Source organism: Schistocerca cancellata, chromosome 2 (assembly GCF_023864275.1).
Source record: "Schistocerca cancellata isolate TAMUIC-IGC-003103 chromosome 2, iqSchCanc2.1, whole genome shotgun sequence".
Taxonomy (NCBI): Eukaryota; Metazoa; Arthropoda; class Insecta; order Orthoptera; family Acrididae; genus Schistocerca; species Schistocerca cancellata.
Genome location: NC_064627.1, coordinates 667,509,095 through 667,528,260, shown reverse-complemented (window position 1 = coordinate 667,528,260; position 19,166 = coordinate 667,509,095). Strand labels below are relative to the sequence as shown.

The following is a 19,166-nucleotide window of genomic DNA, read 5'->3' as shown; positions in this document are numbered from 1 at the left end:
CTCATAGGCTATACTGTGGGGCCCTGCTCACTTGTCGCTTGTAGGGTGCCTAAGGGATGATGCGTTCTCAGAATGCTATACAACATTTCAAGCAAATGACATTAGTAGCTCTTGTTACAAATAAGAAGATTAACAATACTTAACTTGGTATTTACAGTGGTGTCACAAGCAATGGGCAACATGCAACATACATCCGAGTTCTTTGCTATATATAATGTTCATACAAGTTTGACACACAATTTGTGGATCACTAATAACTGCTATCGTAGCATTGTCTGCTAGGCCTGTCCGTATACTGAGCCGGTACTGAGCAGCCGAGGCTGGCAGGACGGGCACTTATATTCTGCTCTCGTAGAGGCCGCTCCTGTCGTAGTGCAGTCCTAATCAGTGCACCACTGGCTGATGTTGTTTCACTGCCTTCTTTTCAATTGGGTTCTTCATCTTCATTCCGGCGCTTGTGGTTATGCCAGAACATATACTTTACGGAAATTTCCTCACACCCATTCCCTAAGCTGAATACATTGACATATAAACACAGTGAAGAAAGCTCTCAGGCAATAAAATAATATTTCCTGATCATGAGGCAAAGAAGACTAAGAGAGCTCAATCAGTGACTTAGTTACAAACTAAACAAGCAGAAATAAAGTGAAATGGAAGTTAAATGTGAGCAAACGTAGTGCTTCTATTCCACAGTCATATTTATGATTGTTCCAGGTAAGTGCCTGGTATGATAATTTTGCAGGTAGAGAACATGGATTTCATGACATACTAGCATGCAGAAAAATGACAAGGACCATTGAACACTGGCATTGTGGTATTAGTAGCAATAAGGTTATTACATTCCTAAGGCCAAGTTTTACTGACTTTTTCTTTGTGTTCCCCCCCCCCCCCCCCCCCCTTACTTCATCACTTAATTCTGAAATAAGTGGTACTTATCCAATAAATAACGAGAGATGTATTGCAAAAGCAATGGCTTAGTACCATTTCAAGTGGGCAGACGGTCTTATCATTCATAATGATAGATCTGTTGCTACCATACTAAAAGTTTATTTAGAAATACACTGGCGTGCAAAATTTTATGCAACGTGCGCCCATGCTGGCCACAAAGTTGATAAGGAGTTCGTGTGATAGGTTGTTCCATTCTTCCACCAGCTGACAACTGCTGAATGGTTTTTGGTGCATGTGCACATGCTACAATACTTCTCCCCAATACATCCCACATATGCTTCAAGGGGCTTAACACAGAGGAATGGGCAGGCCAGTCCATTTACTGAATATCCTCTCATTCCAAGAGCTCCTCCACCTGCGCTGTTTGATGCGATTGCGACACACTGTCATCCATGGAAATTAAGTGAGGGGCGAATGCACCCCTGAAAAAATACTCGTGGGGAAGGTGCAAAAGGTAACATCGACTGGTGAGTGTACTGCGTTCGAAGATCTGGAGGTCTGTATGCCTACGCAATGTTACGCCTCCCCACATCACAACACATGGACCACCAAAACAAGCATATTCAACAATGTTCCTGGGTGCATTACGTGATCCTACCTCTCACCATAGCACCCAGGAATATTGTCAAACATCATCATTTTAGTGATCCAGATGTTATGGTGAGGGGAGTATAATGTATAGCATCATCATACTGCCTGCAAACCTTTGAACACGATACACTCAGCAATCAATGTTGTTGTAACACTACACTTCCTCCCCCTTTGGATCTTTACAGATGCATTCTGCCCTGACTTCATTTTCATGGGTGACAGTGCATGACTGCATCAAGCTGCACAGGTGAGAGAGCTCTTGAAATGAGGGGATATTCAGCGAACTGACGGGCCTGACTGTCCCCTTGACTTAAATTCCATTGAGCACATATGGATGCACTGGAGAAATACTGTGGGATGTCCATATGCACCAATGGCTGTAGTGGTGGAAGAATGAAATGTCTTATCAAAAGAACTCCTTTGGGCAGCTTGGGAGTACGTTGCACAGCACACACTACCGTATGTGGCGATCACATACCCTATTAAAAACCATGTCCCACCTTTTATAATGTTCAGAGAACCATCATAAATTACAGTGACTTCAGTAAAATCATTGTCTTTGAAATGTGTCATTTCTGTTTGTCTTATTATATACTTATTTCAGTTACTTTCTGTAACATATGGTAGCAGTTATTTCTATGCGTGTTCCAAGTGTCATTCAGCTATGTAACTTGGCAGTGACACAACATGCAGAAGTTACTTTCTTCCTTACATTGTACACACCAGGATAGTTTGACCTAGCTTAATGTTTTGCACAAACTGAGCATAACACAGGAGGGATTAAGGAATGAAATAGAACCTGAAAACACTAATAACAGATATGCAAGTGGACTATATGCACAAACAACATTAACTACTTTGGAAAATCTGTTTTACTGAAACTGTTTATACAATATCCATTATTTCAGAGGATACAACATGTGAACAATTTGTTGTTACAGTATTGCTACCAACATGAAACAAAAACACTGTCTACATTTATGTAGTGAAATATGGAAAGTAAACGTTCAACAGGGTGATATTACTTTCCTGCAATGTTGGAGATTTAGTAATATTAGAGATTAAATGATGCTTACACTACTGTACTCAGCTGATGATTTATTTATGACAAGTTTTATATGGATATTGTTCTTTCCATTACTGGAGAAGGTGGTATCAGACAAAAGGTCTTCTGTCTCTAAAACTAGAACAATACAACTTCACACTTTTAAAAAACTTAAAATTATTTATAAAAGTACAAGTAAAAAGTTCACGAATAGAAAATATCTTAATCAGATTGACATATAATCATTAATCTGATTCTGTTGTTTCATAACAGTATAAAATGTCAAGAACAGTACAAAACTACTTCAAGAAAAACCACTTTTATTGTCCACTGCAAGGTTCTGTTGTTAGGAAAATCTCATTCCCAAGTTTCATTTTCTTCAAATATTTTCTCAAGTTTCAGTTTCTTGCTTACATTACTATCTGAATCCTTACGATCATCTGAAAACATAAAAGAAAAAAAAATTAAAAAAAAATAACAAATCATGAGCAAAAAATTATGTGGTTATAAAACTCTTTTCCTAAACGATACATATATTAAAGAAAAATGTAATTTAAATAGTTTAAATTTTTGACATGAAGTACCAGTCAGTTTGAGCCAAAAATAAGTTATGCATACCTTTTTGGACTGTTATAGAAATTAGCAACTGCAATAATTTACTTCGTTTGGTGATTGTTACCAGCTGCCAACAGCATATGAGGAGATAGGACAAACAACAAAGGATGGTCTAAAAGTTTTTCACATAGCACAGAGAACTTATTTCTGAAAAAATGTAACACTTTTGAAAGTGTGATTTTTAAGTATCAGATACATGTTAACTGCTTCTTTCTATTTTGAAACTCAAATGTTGTCTCTTTTCTGACATTAAACAGTTCCATAGCATTTTTAATAATTAGAAAGATGACTGCTAAATTTTAAGTGTGGCAGTGCATGGACTGGATATTATTTGTGCTCTGGGTGGGTAAAAGCTGACACAATTCTGTGAAAAATACACAAAGACACACTCAACATTTCTAACTGAAGCATAGAAGATTTCTGAAATTGCAAAGATCTTAATAGCATACGTCCACCACATATCACTCACAGCTTTTGGAATGGCAAAGTTCTCCCTTTAATGGACATTTCATCTGTTTGTCATTCACCAAATTCCTATTTTGTGGTTCAATAGTTTTTGAACTATTGCTGAGTTTTGCTGATATTTTTTAAAAAATAGGTGTAACATCAGTCAGGGTATATTTCAAAAGCTACGAAGGAAGGAAGGAAGGAAGATTAAGAGTTTAACGTCCCATCAACAGTGAAGTCATTACGGACGACAAGCTCAGATTAGGAAATGATGCAGAAGGAGACTGGCAGCATCCTCTTCAAAGGAACCGTCCCGGCAATTGCCTTGAGCAATTTAGGGAAATCACAGAAAACCTAATTCAAGATGACCACATGTAGACCTCCAGAATGCGAGTTTAGTGTGCTAACCACTGGGCCACGTCACTTGGTCAGAGACAATGAAGCAGTTTAAACAGTGGCTGAAACAACACAAAGAGCACCAATGAAGCAAGTAATGGCCCCATCTGCAGAAAAAGTCACGGCTATCGTGTAATGGGATTTTTGATGTGGTAATCACACACTATATCCATAATGGCAGAAACATCTCTGACGAGAATTAAACTTCATTGCTAGAAAAGTAGAAGGCTGCTACTCAGGACTATTACCCGCATCTTACAAAGGATAAAGTTATCTTCCATGATAATAATACTCTCTCATAACTTTTTGCTGCAAAAGTTGATTATCTTTGCTTCAAAGAATTTCCACATCCATCATATTTGGTTCCCAGAGCCTACTTTTTATTTCCAAGCCTGAAGAGTTGGTTGAGTGGACAAACAACCACCCAATGGATGAATTAAATTTGTCTTTGTGGAACCTGGCAAACCTTGTTTTATTGACAGTATTAAAAGACTGGAAAGTCACTAAATTAAATTTACTGAATTTGAAGATGAACAGCTTATAGAACATATCCCTTAAATATCTTTTTTCTCTTAGGTTGAGAATATTTTGCTCGTGCCTCATGAATACGAACAACTCATTTTTTAAACTTGTTGTCTAGCATCCATAATGTACTCTTGCTTTCCCATTTCAGACATCATGCCTCAGAGTATTCTGAGCTGTCAGTATATTGGCAGTAATGGTGGTCTGCCTATTTATTGCCATATCACAGCCTTCTATCATGCACGCTTAGTATGCAATCATAAATCTTACAGTTACATGTCTACTGTCATGAACAAGTACACACTGCATGGGAAAGCTTTGCCAGTCAGGAACAATAGTAGGAGAAGACAAAGTTCTTGACAGGATCAGAAAGTCATTAAGCAGGATTATTACATCTAATACAAATGCAACTGGCACAAAAGTGACTGCTGAGATTAATGTGTTTCTACATAAAGTGTCAATTAAAACAGCACTACAGAAAGTACAAAGAACAAATTCTTGTGGTAGATCTGATAACCTTAAAATTCTGGTGAATCAGAAAAGCAAAAAAAGATGGTTCAGTGTTGTGAGAGACACAAACCTAAACTAACGATCAAGAGTTTATTTCTTTGCAGTTTCTTACCACAAGACATGTTTAAATACACACAACACTAGAAGAAATGACAAGGCAGATTCTATTCTTGCTCTTGCAAAACATATTGGAGGTTTTCTAGTAGTCCAGGGACATCATATTGTGGGTTTCAAGAGATCTTATTACCAAAAAGAAAGAAGGGTAGCTCATTATCAAAGCAGTTTGGTCTCTCACATGTGCGAACATCTTCAGCTGCAATGCAATAGTTACGCTTTCATGCAGTTTAGAAAAATGTTGTGGTTAGCTACATCACAACAGAGTGTGAGGCATAGAGGAAGCACACTGAGCCGCCTGTTCAGATTGTAATTTGTGACCTATGCACATCCGTGTGGTTATGCAAGCCTGGTTTCTCGAGGGAGGCATTTTTCTTTAACAGTTTCAAAAGCTTTCCAGGAAACTTACTCCTAATAAAAATAGTAGTTCACACTCATTACTCCATTCTACAATTTCATGAAATGTTTTGGTTGTCTCCTTCGACATGAAGCGGAACAATTCCAGCACTGTTACACTTTGGACTCGCTGCACAAATTATTATGAAGTAGAATAATGATAGCATTGTTTCAGCTTTGGTGTGTTGCCATCCACTGCAGGCATATTGGAAACAATTCTGTAAGTTCCTTTTTTATTACTTTCCTCCAGCTGTAAACATTCTACTAAGATGCTGTCATCTCCTGAGACCTTTCCTTTCATATTTCGAATAGCTTTTTACGCATCTAGCATTACTGCTGCAACATTATTTTTATTATTAGCTATCTACTTTTCTGAGACTTCTCTTTGATTATTTCCCTTATCACGTTTTCATTGTATCTAATCACATCTGCTTGGAGCCACTTTCCTAAAGTTTTGTTTGGTTCAGCATAAGTTTGTTTTACTTGAAACTCTTGCCATCTCTCCAATAGTTGCCTTGTTCCAACTGAGGTTTTAGTCTTCCTTGCATTTTTCATATCTGCATCATCATCTGTTGTCTGCCAAAGCACCTCTTTTATCCTCTGTTGTTTGCTAAAGCACCTCTGTTAAATCATTTCCCTTTTGCCTTCACTGTCTAATATGCAGGACTCTTTGCTAATTTAACTTTGTATGCTTCCAAATTTTTAAAAAGAATTCTGATCTCTATTCTTAAATTTCTGCCTGATATGTTTGCCTCTTTTTTAGTTACGTATCTCCATTTGTACTCTGTATCTCACTGATTTATGACCCTTTGAATTTATAAATTGATCAAAGGCTATCCTTATTATATTTGTTTTTCTTCTGGAAGAATGTCTTCTTGGCAAATTCTAGCAGTTTATTACCTCTGACACTTCTGGTATCATTAAAAAATTAGCTACCCACCAGTGAATCAGTCTTTAATTTCTGTCCCAATTTTTCATTCAAATGCATCATAGCTCCTTGCTGTGGGACATGCTTTTGACCTAATTATTTCTACAGTTTTTCACAGAGCAGTGCACAGATTTGAAAAGGGATACCTTTACTTGTCTAGTTAGTATTGAATCAGCAAATGTTGCAATAATTTGAGAACCACTAGGTACCACCAACAAAAATAAAATAAATGCAGATGACAAACTGTAAAAACACCAGCTGTACTGCACAAGATAGACGGCAACAGGAATAATCAAAAGCATTGTTAAGAGTAATATAGAGAAATCTGCTGATGAACATGTAACATCAAAAAATGAGTAACAGTAAACGAAGACAAGAAACTGTTTTTTGCTCATGGTGTTCGCATTGCTTATAATGAAAAGAAAAGAAAGTTGGTAAAATTGGGTGTCGTGAAAATGCACCAAAATTGCCACTGAATTTAATGTCCATATTGTTGATGGACAGACCACCACTAGCAGTGCCACAACCTCTCACTACACGAGACCCTACAGAGAGGTTCAGAATTAAACACAAGACACTGGCTCAGAATTCCCTTCAATCCCCACCTTTCGTCTATCCTTCTTCCCCTTTGACAGCTGAATCCTTGCACTAAAAATTTTCTCATCATCCGGATGATGCCTAGAATTGACTGCCACCTCAGAAGTGTTAGTTCTCAAAAAATAATTGCTACTATCTACCTGGCATATAACATGGGCATGTATGCACCTGGGACACTGAAACGTGTCACTTCAAGGTCACTCTCCAAACGCTGTAAAGTTGGCAATGTAACTGACAAACAAATGAGAAATGTGAGGCGCTGCGTCTTCTGAACCACTAACAGGACCGAATAAAAGTTAGTTCTGGCGTCGACGCTACCACGTTGCTGGCTTCCGTGTAAACATTGTACGTTAGTGCGCGACAACCTGTTTTTGTGTTCTGTTATTGCCTTGACTACAGTTTCTGTTTATGAAACAATGGCACCAAAATGATGTCGTTCACCAAGCAATAATCCATTGTGCCATGGAGTGCCATTAAATAGTCAGGCTTTGGAATTGCTACGAAGGATGCATGAGTTTTGTGAGCAAGAAAAACAATTTGTTTCTGCTCATGGGCATGCGTCGATTTCCGCCAATAAAGTTTTAGATCGTTTCTGGAAAACTCTAGGACTCGGTCAAAGAACAGTTATAAGGAAAGGGATGCTACTTCAAGACTTACAAGACGCTGAAGTAAGCAGTCTGGAAGAAAGTCCCTGTGGGAAAAACAGTGTGTTTTTCAGTACCCCTGGAAAGAAAAAAAAGCAGCCTCGTCCTGTTACAGATATTGATTCTTTCCAACCCAATGCAATTCGATGACACATATACGGATATTACGGAAGGAAAGAATACCCCACAATAGCGAAGTTGCTAACTTCTTTAAAAGAAAGTGAACTTTTCTCAGTGGGGAAAACGTCACTTAAGATGGTGTTAAAAAGTATGGGCTTCCATTTTAAAAAGTTAGATGGACGAAAACTGTTACTCGAAAAAGCTCACGTCGTTCCAGCTTGTACCACTTTCTTACACAAAATTGTAGGAAAGGACATACATTAAGTCATGTGGTTAGACACAACATGGATCAACATTGGAGTATCATTTGAGAAATGCTGGACAAATGATACTCCGAATAGCAGCGGCCATCAGCCAACAGGAAGAGGATCCAGATTAATTGTGACCCATGCAGGATCTTCGAACGGCTTTGTGCCTGAAGGGCTTTCAGTTTTTCGATCAAGAAAAACCGGTGACTATCATGAGGATATGGACCACCTATGGTTTCTGCAGAGGTTTAAAAATTTGTTGCTCCAGTTTAGTGTTCTGACAGTGTTTGTGATGGACAATGCACCATACCATTCTGTGATAAAACTCCCACCACTAGTGACTGTAAAGAAACTATGATGCAATGGTTGCAGATGAGAGACATTGCTGCTGACATGAGCATGACAAAGCCGTTGTTATACTCCCTCGTAAAACAGAATAAGCCTGTGATGCCTAAATACCTTGTGGATGAAATTGCAAGCGAACTGGGTCACTTGGTAATTAGGCTACCACTTTATCACTACCATTATAATCCATTTGAATTGTTGAAATGAAGTCGAGATGTACATTAGAAGTACCAACAAGACCAACTATAACAGAAGTGGAACGGCTGTCACGTGAATGTCTTGCTACTGTAGACGCTACCTCATGGAGGAAGAAAGTAGACCATGTTGCTAAACTCATAGGAGCAGCACAGGCTATTGACGGGATTATAAATGAAAATGAACAATTAATGGTTTCTTGTAATAATGATGATGATGATGATGATGATGTCAACGATGATAATGAAGATAATGGTTTTGGAACCGATTCCAATGAAAGTGAAGGAGTACTGGATGGAATTGCGCCACATCATAAATTGGTGAGTGTAAATGTATACAGACTTAATTCTTTCTCTCTGCAATCAAGTAGGCTAGGCGTGTTTCGCTTTATTTCTTTCTATGAGTGCGGATAGTGTGTTCTTTGGTAGGCTTAGGATTACATTATTATACAACATTTTGCATGTAGCTATTACGGTAACAATTTGGAGCGACTTTTCATGGATACTGTCATTGACTTCAGGTGTTGTTATTTCCCTGTTTCATATACTGTCACACACTTAGACTCCGTCGTCATTCTCTCCATTGTTAGAAAAATGTACTATGTTGTACTTACGTATAAACGTTAATTGTAACTTACATTTACAAAACGTACTTTGGAGTTGTGGGCGTGTGCAGTGGCAGCTAATGCAACCACGCAATCGCAGCATAGCCAACTACACGTGAGCTGTCAAGTGACATGTTTCACCCCCCCCCCCCCCCCCCCCCTCCGGGTATAGTTACAATAGTATGAGAAGGCAAGTTGCTACCATATAGAGGAGATGCTGGGTCACAGATAGGCACAACAAAAAGACTCTCACAACTAAAGCTTTCAGTCACTAAGGCCTTTGTCGACAATAGGTATGAGCATGCACGCGCGCACACACACACACACACACACACACACACACACACACACACACACGACTGCTGTCTCAGGCAACTGAAACCACACTGCAAGCAGCAGCATCAGTGCATGATGGGAGTGGCAACTGGGTGCGACACACACACACACACACACACACACACACACACAGAGACTGCAGTCTCAAGCAACTGAAACCACACTGCAAGCACAGCATCAGTGCATGACGGGAGTGGCGACTGGGTGGGGGTAAGGAGAAGGCTGGGGCAGGGAAAGGAGGGATAGTGTGGTGGGGGTGGTGGCCAGTGAAGTGCTGCAGGCTAGACAGAGGGCAAGGAAGGGAGGGGAGGAAGGGGAAAGCAGCGGAAAAGGAGAGAAATGAAGAGACTGGGTGTGGTGGTGGAATGATGGTTGTGTAGTGCTGGAATGGGAACAGGTAAGGGGCTGGATGGGTGAGGACAGTGACTAACAAAGGGTGAGGCCAGGAGGGTTACGGGAACGTAGGGAAAGTTCCCACCTGTGCAATTCAGAAAAGCTGGTGTTGGTGGGGGATATGTTTGGCAGCGTGTTCAGCAACAGAGTGGTCCACTTGTTTCTTGGCCCCAGTTTGTCAGTGGCCATTCATGTGGACAGACAGCTTGTTGGTTGTCATGACTACATAGAATGCAGCACAGCGGTTGCAGCTTAGCTAGTAGGCCACATGACTGCTTTCACAGGTAGTCCTGCCTTTGATGGGATAGGCAATGTTAGTGACTGGACTGGAGTAGTAGGTGGTGGTGGGAGGATGTATGGGACAGGTCTTGCATCAAGGTCTATTACAGGGGTATTAGCCATGAGATAAGGGATTGGGAGCAGGGGTTGTGTAATGATGGACGAGCATAATGTGTAGGTTCAGCGGACCACAGAATACCACTGTGGAAGGGGTGAGAAGGATAGTGGGCAGAACATTTCTCATTTCAGGGCATGAGAGGTAATCAAAACCCTGGCGGAGAATGTAATTCAGTTGCTCCAGTCCTGGGTGGTACTGAGTTATGAGGGGAATGCTCCTCTGTGGTCTGATAGTGGGGCTTCGGGAGGCAGTGGGAGACTGGATAGATAAGGCATGGGAGATCTGTTTTTGTAGAAGGTTGGGAGGATAATTACAGTCAGTGAACGCTTCAGTGAGACCCTCAGTATATTTCCAGAGGGACTGCTTGTCAATGAAGATGCAACGACCATGGGTGGCTAGGCTGTACAGAAGGGACTTCTTGGTATGGAACAGTTGCCAGCTGTCGAAGTGGAGGTATTGGTGGTAATTAGTAGGTTTGATATTGACGGAGGTACTGGTGTAGCCATCTTTGAGGTAGAGGTCAACTTCTACGAAGGTGGCTTGCTGGGTTGAATCCTGATCCTACCAACACACCTAGTCTTTTTATTTCTGTCCTTTTCCACTACATTCCCCTACCCCCCCCCCCCCAATCCTGCCCTCTGTCTAACCTGCAGCACTTCATTGTCCACCCCCCCCCCCCATACTATCCCTCCCCCTCCCTGCTCCAGCCTCCTCCTTACCCCCACCCAGTTGCCACTCCTATCATGCACTGGTGCTGCTGCTCACAGTGTGGGTTTAGTTGCCTGAGACTGCAGTCGTGTGTGTGTGTGTGTGTGTGTGTGTGTGTGTGTGTGTGTGTGTGTGTGTCTAAATATTGTTACATTCCATCCTGGATTTTCCAATATTTGTAGTTAACTGCAGATAGTAAGCATCACTATCTGAAAACTGGGGCACAGCATACTCTTCCTCCTATGAACATCTGATTAATTCTGAAAAATCTCATTTTAACTTTAGTGCTTGTGATACTCTCATTACGCTATTTAGAAAGAGGATAATCAATACTTAAAACGCTGAGCTGTGTATGCTCTATGCCCTAGTAAAATTACACTGTCAAATCCTGAGCCCAACTACAGGGAAGTCTGTAGTATGCAATAGTCGAGCATACATTTCAAAAACGGACACTACTGCATAATAGCTGTAAACAAAGCATAGGACTACAGGTAGGGATATGCTGAAGAAACACAATTGGCATCAAGGTGGATGTGCTGTAAGTCTTCGACAACTCCTGCAGCTGAATTTTATTGAACAATCTCTCACGTATTGTAAAGTAATTTTAGTCATTAGTCTGTTAGTGGTACCAAAATTAATATCTAGACCCTTATGGTCGAGATAGGATCTGGAATTGAGGGTGCAAATCAAAAGCGGAAATGCTGAACTCTGTTTTCAAACGTTCTTTTACAAATGAAAATTCAGGGGTAATGCCCCAATTAATTCCTGCATAACTGCAAGGATGAGTGACTTAGATATTAGTGTCAGTGGTGTTGAGAAAAAGCTGAAATCACTAAAACTGAACAAAGCTCCAGGGGCTGATGGAATCCCTTCTCGCTTATTTACTTAATTTGCAGCTCAGTTAGCCACTCTTTCAACTAAGATATATCATAGATCCCTTGAACAAAAATCTGAGCCAGGCAGTTGTCACATCCATCTACAAGAAGAGTAACAGATGTGGCCCATAAAACTACCATCCAATATTATTGACATACATTTACTGTAGAATTTTAGAACACATTCTCAGCAAAAATATAATGAGATATCTCGAACAGAAGAACCTCCAGCCAGCGTGGATCCCAAAATCGTCAATCACGTGAAACTCAACTCCCACTGTTTTCACATGACATCCTGAATGGTAGGATATCAAGGCAGTCAGGTAGATACCGCATTTCTCCATTTTCAAAAAGTATCTGACTGAGTACCATGCCTATCCTTATTGTCACAAGCACAGTTGTAAAGGGTATAAAGACAGGAATGAGGATTTCGTGGTAGGATGGACGCAGCATGTTATCTTGGATGGAGAGTTGTCAACAAAGTAACTTTGAGTGTGCCCCATGGAATGGATATTACTGGTGTTGTATACAATATTTATAGTAACCTCACACTTTTTGTAGATGACAATGAAAAATTTTCCTTGGCTCTAGTTTCTGTGATACACACTAGGTGGAAGTATTTCATACTGGCGGATTAAGAGAAAAAGATACATTTTAATTACATATACTCAAAACATTGAAAACATATTTCAGTTTTTTTTATGTTAGTTACATTTTAAGAGTTCTAAATTGCTGGAAGAATACCTTGCAGATGGTTGGGTCTGAAAAGAATCATGTGGTGGCCACATGAGATCATAATCTTTTAGCTTGCCTCTTGTAACAGAGTTCCAGAGCATCCCTAAACAAAGACCAAAAGTAATCCGCAAGCATTACTTCTTTCCAATGGCTCTGATATTTTTGTTCCATAACAGAAATGTCCTGATGGAATCTTTTTCTATGTTCATCACTTACAGCTCCACAACTGGAGGGAAAAAGTCTAGGTGGGAGTGGATAAAATGGATTTTAAGAGACATGTTGCATCCAAGCTTATGGTATTTTTACAGGAGAATAGTCACCAACTGAGTGTAGTTATCATCTCTTTTGTTACCTAAAAATCCATGAATAACTCCCTTGAAGGGTTCCCAAGCTTCCTTTCCTTTCCCCTCCAAAACCTGGTCAAATGCAGGATCCTTTGCAAGTTCTCAACTTTGTAGCCCGATAAAAATCCATTTCTTAACTTTTGCATCACTTGATTTTGGAACTTTCTGGTTCAGTCCAATAAAAATTAAGTTGGTTGCTTGACTATTTTTAAATACTTTAATTTTTAATATGTGATTACCCTATAATGAGAGGTTCAAAATTGTTTTTAAAGGAATTTTACCTTTCACCTTTACTGTATGGTGGCCATTTTCGTTTGTAAGCGCACGACGCTGTTTCAGTTTAGAGACGTTAGCAAAAATATGAATCTCTCTGCACTGGATTAAGTTACAACATTGCAACTGACATTATAAGTGTCCTCTACAACATTGTCTATTACACAAAATACCCTAAATTCAAAAATAACCAGTCAAAAAGACCTCCAAAGTTTGGTATTCAAATTTTCAAAAATCCACTTTTTAGGCCCAAAAATAACAAACAAGGAGTGATTTATGAGATTCTATTTTTTCCTATAGTTAGATATCACACACTACTAGCCTCATTTATAGCAAGAACAGTTACAAATGTTTCCATAATTTTTTATGAATTTTTGAAATTTGAAAATTTTCATGTTTTACGAAGTCTGGGGTCAGTTATCTCAGATGTAACTGAATATAAAAGCATGATTTTTGCACAGTTTGTACACCAATATGATAGCAAGGTACTGTAAAAATTTCAATGTTGATATCTGACTGTGAACAAAGATATGAACTTTTGAAAATGAAGAGATAATTCACATTACTCTACAACTGATCTTATGGCTGTTGCCTATTCATGCGTGATATTGGTGGGATATAATCAATTATTATTGAAGTAAGGTATTGAATTACATACAAAAAGTGGAAACATCACTGAAATTAACATTTATATTATTTTGGCATACTTAAAATAAATATTTTCAATTAACATCCTTCGAGAAGCAGCTGTTCCTAAACCTGGTGGTGAATATTAAGAACACTTATTTCTTCAGACAGCTTCTGTAATATGGAATAAGACCTCCAAAATTAAGGAACATTTGTATGAGTTCTTGCTCTATATGAGGCTAGTAGTATAAGATATCTAACTACAGGAAAAAATAGACACTCATATCACTCCTTGTTCATTATTTTTGGGACTAAAATGTGGATTTTTGAAAATTTGGATACCAAACTTTGGAGGTAATTTGGACTGGTTATTTTTGAATTTAGGGTATTTTGTGTAATAGACAATGTTGTAGATGACACTTTTCTAAAAGCAATCATGTCAATTGCAATGTTGTAACTTGACCCAGTGCAGAGATATTCAAATTTTTGCTTATGTCTCCAGACTGAAAAATCATTGCGCGCCTACAAATAAAAATGGCCGCCATCCAATAAAGGTGCAAGATAAATTAATAAAAAAACTATTTTGAACTTCTCAAATATAGGGCAATCACATATAAAAAAATTAAAATATTTAAAAATGATCAAGCAACCACTGCTGGACCACTTCATATGGATTGACCCTTCTCTCCTATATATACTTAAAGACCTGTCCTTCTTGGTTCAAACTTTTGACCAAATTTTTCATCAAACCTAGCTTGATACGCAGGTGTGGAAGGAGGACATCCTTTCGCTCCATAAGAGGTTCGGCAACAACATTTTGCTCACAAGGGTAAGATTTCTTGCAGGTCAGTCTGCTTTAATGTAATGTGATTTCCTAACCCTTCTGTCCCACATACATAAGAACCAGCAATGTTCTGTATAACCCAGTTGCATTCCTAAGAGTATGGCAATGATTTTTTGATCATTACACATTTTCCATTTGTGTTCATAATATTTGATTGAGTCCAAGAGGGCTGTCAAATCTGCTTATGTCTCCTTCATGTGAACAGCATAACAAACAGGAATAGCTGGAAGACGGTTGCCATTGTGAAGCAACACTGCTCTCAAACTAAGTTAGGAGGGGTCTTTGAATAGCTTCCATTCAGTTGGATCATGACCCAAATTCAAAGATTTCATCAAGCAAACAACAGTATTGCTTTTCTTCTGCAAAAAAGAAAGCAGTTCCACGTGACGTTTTCTGCACTGTGAAATTGTGACACCACTTTCGAGAAGTGAAATGTGCTGTAGTCGAGACCCAAGAACTTTTGCTTCTCTTTTGAAAGGCGAAGGTCTCTAATAAGAGCACTCAGTTTCACTTGACTTAGTCTGTGTGGTTTATCATCTTTTCCCTCAAAATCAGTGTCACAGGATATAGAAGGCTTGTTTGGTTCTTCTTCTTCTTCTTCCACACTGTCATAATTTTCTACTTCAAACGCACAATTTTTGGGTGGAGTAGGAACTGGTAAACTATCTGAATGCAGAATGAGTCAATTAGCAGATCGAAGATTCGGGCACTGAACTGTTGTACTTTTCCTCATAGACAATCCCGCCAATATAAGAGGAGTCAAGCAGAAATAGCAGTCATCTGTGTGTGTGTGTGTGTGTGTGTGTGTGTGTGTGTGTGTGTGTGTGTGTAGGCTCCCGCCAAACCATAGGCACAGCAAAAGCCATGGATTGTTTCTTATTTTTCAGCCATTCCTCAATGTCACTGGACATATGCTGCAACATATATGTGGAGCCCAAGACTTATCCCGGTCCCCTACTTCCATACCAAAATAATGCTGATAAGCAGGTTCCCAACTTCCATCAAATGGACAGTTTATATATATACCACACCATTAAATGGGAACTGTTCACTTGTGCGTCTGAAGTTGGTACTGTGATAAAGCAATAAAGAAACTGAATAGCATCCCTGCAGTCAGATGCTAATTTACTTATAACTTCAAGGTCATAAGTTTGTTTGACGCTTGCGAAAATGTCGCAGGGATGCTAAAGAACCTGAACTGGCTGATACTTGAAGATAGATGCAAACTATCCTTAGAATCTCTACTCACAAAGTTTCAAGAAACAGTTTTAAATTTCATATTATGACCCTAGCAACATACTATAAACCCTATGTATCACTCTTGTAGAGATAAGGCAAGATTAGATTAATTAGAGAGGCATTCACATAGTCATTCTTCCCATGTGCTGTATGTGACTGGAAATGGAAGACGCCCTGATAACTGATACAACGCAAAGCACTCTCTACTATGCACTTCACAGAGGTTTGCAGAGGAAGGATGTAGATGTGAACATACATCATGTGGGTGAAATATAAACAAAGGGCAACTGCAAAGTTGTCTGTTCAATTGCAGCCATTGCTCTCATGAGAGTGAAGGCTGATTTAACCAAGTTTCAAACAGTGATGATACCAGTTTACAGGGTAAGTGGGGCAGTATTTCAGAAATAGTGTAGTTTGTGAAATGGTTACACACTTATATGATGGAAGTACATCATATGTGGACTAATGATAACATTATGAGTATTTCACAGCTCTACAAGCCAGTGAGCCCCAACATTGATACTGATGACAAGGGTGTCTAAAGAAAAACCAACATGAACAATTGAATAGCTTACTGTTCACATAAGTCAGAAGGAGAGAAATTCCAGATCTACTTGAATAGCTCAGCCAACTATACTGAAGTGTTGCTTGGGTCTGAAACATCTACATTACATCTGCACATTGTAACTGTGTACTGATTGAAAATACTTTAATTTTCCAACTGTTGAGTGGCAGCAAGTAACACTGTTCAACAATTCGAATCCCTGACCATGAGATAGTTAGGAAGTTGCAAAGAAACATCACCAAAAAATGCAGTTACAATCATGCTGGAAAAAGAACAGGCTGCGAGAGATATTTTGTGGGATTACAAACTGCATATAATTCTCCATGTAATCAATATTTTTTTCAGCATTACAATCTTGATTAATTGGCTTTATTAAAAAAGAGAAACTACATTACTGTTACCCAGGTCCCAATTACAGGTATTTCAACAGCTCTTTTCAGACGAAGTCCAGCAACAGTGACCCTAAATCTTTAAAACATTCAATACTATGTCCCATTTTGAAACAAGTCTCGATTAAAACAGCCTGAACTGAGTAGAATCACTGGTGTTTTAATAGTTTCTAGAGCAATGTAAATTACGCTGCCCTACTTTTCTTCGCTTCCTAAATCATCACTGATGAAAATCAGCAATCTGTCAGTCTCATCACAAAACAAAGCTGCATTTCATTCTGATTCATTATTTCAGTGAACTAAATGATGCACAATCATCCAGATGCATTTTCAGTATTTTTTAAACATTCTATCTCTGTCTCTTAATTTTCTCATTTCCTTTGTTGGTACCCACTGGAAAGAGTTTCTTGAAAGCTCTCTCTACCCAATACATAAATATCTACATCTACTTGTATACTCTGCAAATCACTGTGAAGTGCATGGCAAGAGGGCACATCCCATTGTACCAGTCATTTAGATTTTTCCCCATTCCAGTTCACATATTGAGCAAGGCATGAATGATTGTTTAAATGTCCTGGGTGTGCTGTAATTAATCTATTCTTGTCTCTATGATCCCTATGTGAGTGATAAGTAGGAGATTGTGGTATATTCCTAGAATCATCATTTAAAAGTGGTTCTTGAAACTTTGTAAGTAGGCTTTTTTGGGATATTTTACATCTGTCTTCAAAAGTCTGCCACTTCAGTTTCTTCAGCATCTCTGTGTCTCTCTTCCATGAGTCAAACAAACCTGTGAGCATTTGTGCTGCCCTTCTCTATATACATTCAATATCCCCTGTTAGTACTATTTGGTACAGGACCCACACACTTAAGAATGGGTTGCACAAGTGATTTGTAAACAATCTCTTTTGCAGACAGATTGCATTTTCCCAGTACTCTACCAATAAATCACTTTCTGCCACATGCTTTACCAAAGGCTGGGCCTATGTGATATTTCATATCTCTACAAAGTGTTACACCCTGGTATTTGTAGGAGTTCACTGATTCCAACTGTGACTCACTGATGTCACAGTCATACAATATTACATTTTACATTTCTGAACATTTAAAGCCAGTTGCCAGTCTCTGCACCAGTTTGAAATCTTATAAATATCTCACTGAATATTTTTGCAGCTTCTTATAGACAGTACTCGCTATAGATAACTGCATCATCTGTAAAAAGTCTAAGCTACTATTAATATTGTCCCCAAGGCCATTAATATACAACATGAACAGCAAGGGTCCAACACAGTTCCCTGAGACACACTTGAAGTTACTTCTACATTTGATGATGACTCTCCATCAAAGACAAAATGTTGCATCCGGCTGACCAAAAAGTCCTCAGTCCAGTCACAATTTTTGCTATATACCCCCTATACGATCATACTTTAGACAATGGACATAGATGTAGTGCTGCGTCAACCAGTTTTTGGAAATCGAGAAATACTCCACCTACCTGACTGCCTTGATCTAAAGATTTCTGTACGTCATGTGAAAAAAAGAGCAAGTTGGATTTTGCATACTTATTTCACTCATCATCTCAGTCATATAAAGATTTAATTGGGGCAATTCTCTCGGGTTTTCCTTTGCTACCCTCAATTTCAGTATCTCTCATCCACAAGTGGCTACACAATGACTTTGGTGCCACTAACAGCCTTTACATATGACCAGAATTTATTTGGGTTTTGTGAAAGATCATTTGATAATATTCTGCTGTGGTAGTCATTGATGATTTCACACATTTCATTCAGCACCTCTGTAACTAAAGCCCTAAGCTTGTTTTACATGTCTTATGCAGTAGTCTCTGCTTCTTTAGAAGTTTCTCAACAATGACTTTATGTCATGGAGGGTACCTCTCATAATGAACTGTTCTAATGAGTACACATGTAAACAGTGCATGGTCAACTATTCTTGTAAACTTGAGCCACAGTTCATTTACATGCTCCTGTCCTGTGCTGAACATTTCAAGTTCCTCATAGTGATATGACATTATTACTTTTTTATCTAGTTTTCTAAACACATATCAGTCTGCCACTTTTAGTTGTCCTTTTTCTTTGGTAATCATTGTTGTTGCAACTAAATCATGATCATTAATACCAGTTTCGATGTGGACATCCCAAAGAGGTCAGATCTATTTGCT

At 38.9% G+C, this 19,166-nt stretch overlaps 1 protein-coding gene across 1 annotated transcript in view; it reads right to left on the bottom strand.

The window, feature by feature from the left end:
* Positions 1 to 2,393: 2,393 nt before the first annotated feature.
* LOC126162375 (poly(A)-specific ribonuclease PARN-like) overlaps positions 2,394 to 19,166 on the bottom strand; it is a 306,143-nt gene continuing 289,370 nt past the window's right edge. The window contains exon 14 of the mRNA XM_049918833.1: positions 2,394 to 3,024. Coding sequence (XP_049774790.1) covers positions 2,942 to 3,024 — 83 coding nt within the window. The 3' untranslated portion in view covers positions 2,394 to 2,941. The remainder of the gene's footprint in view (positions 3,025 to 19,166) is intronic.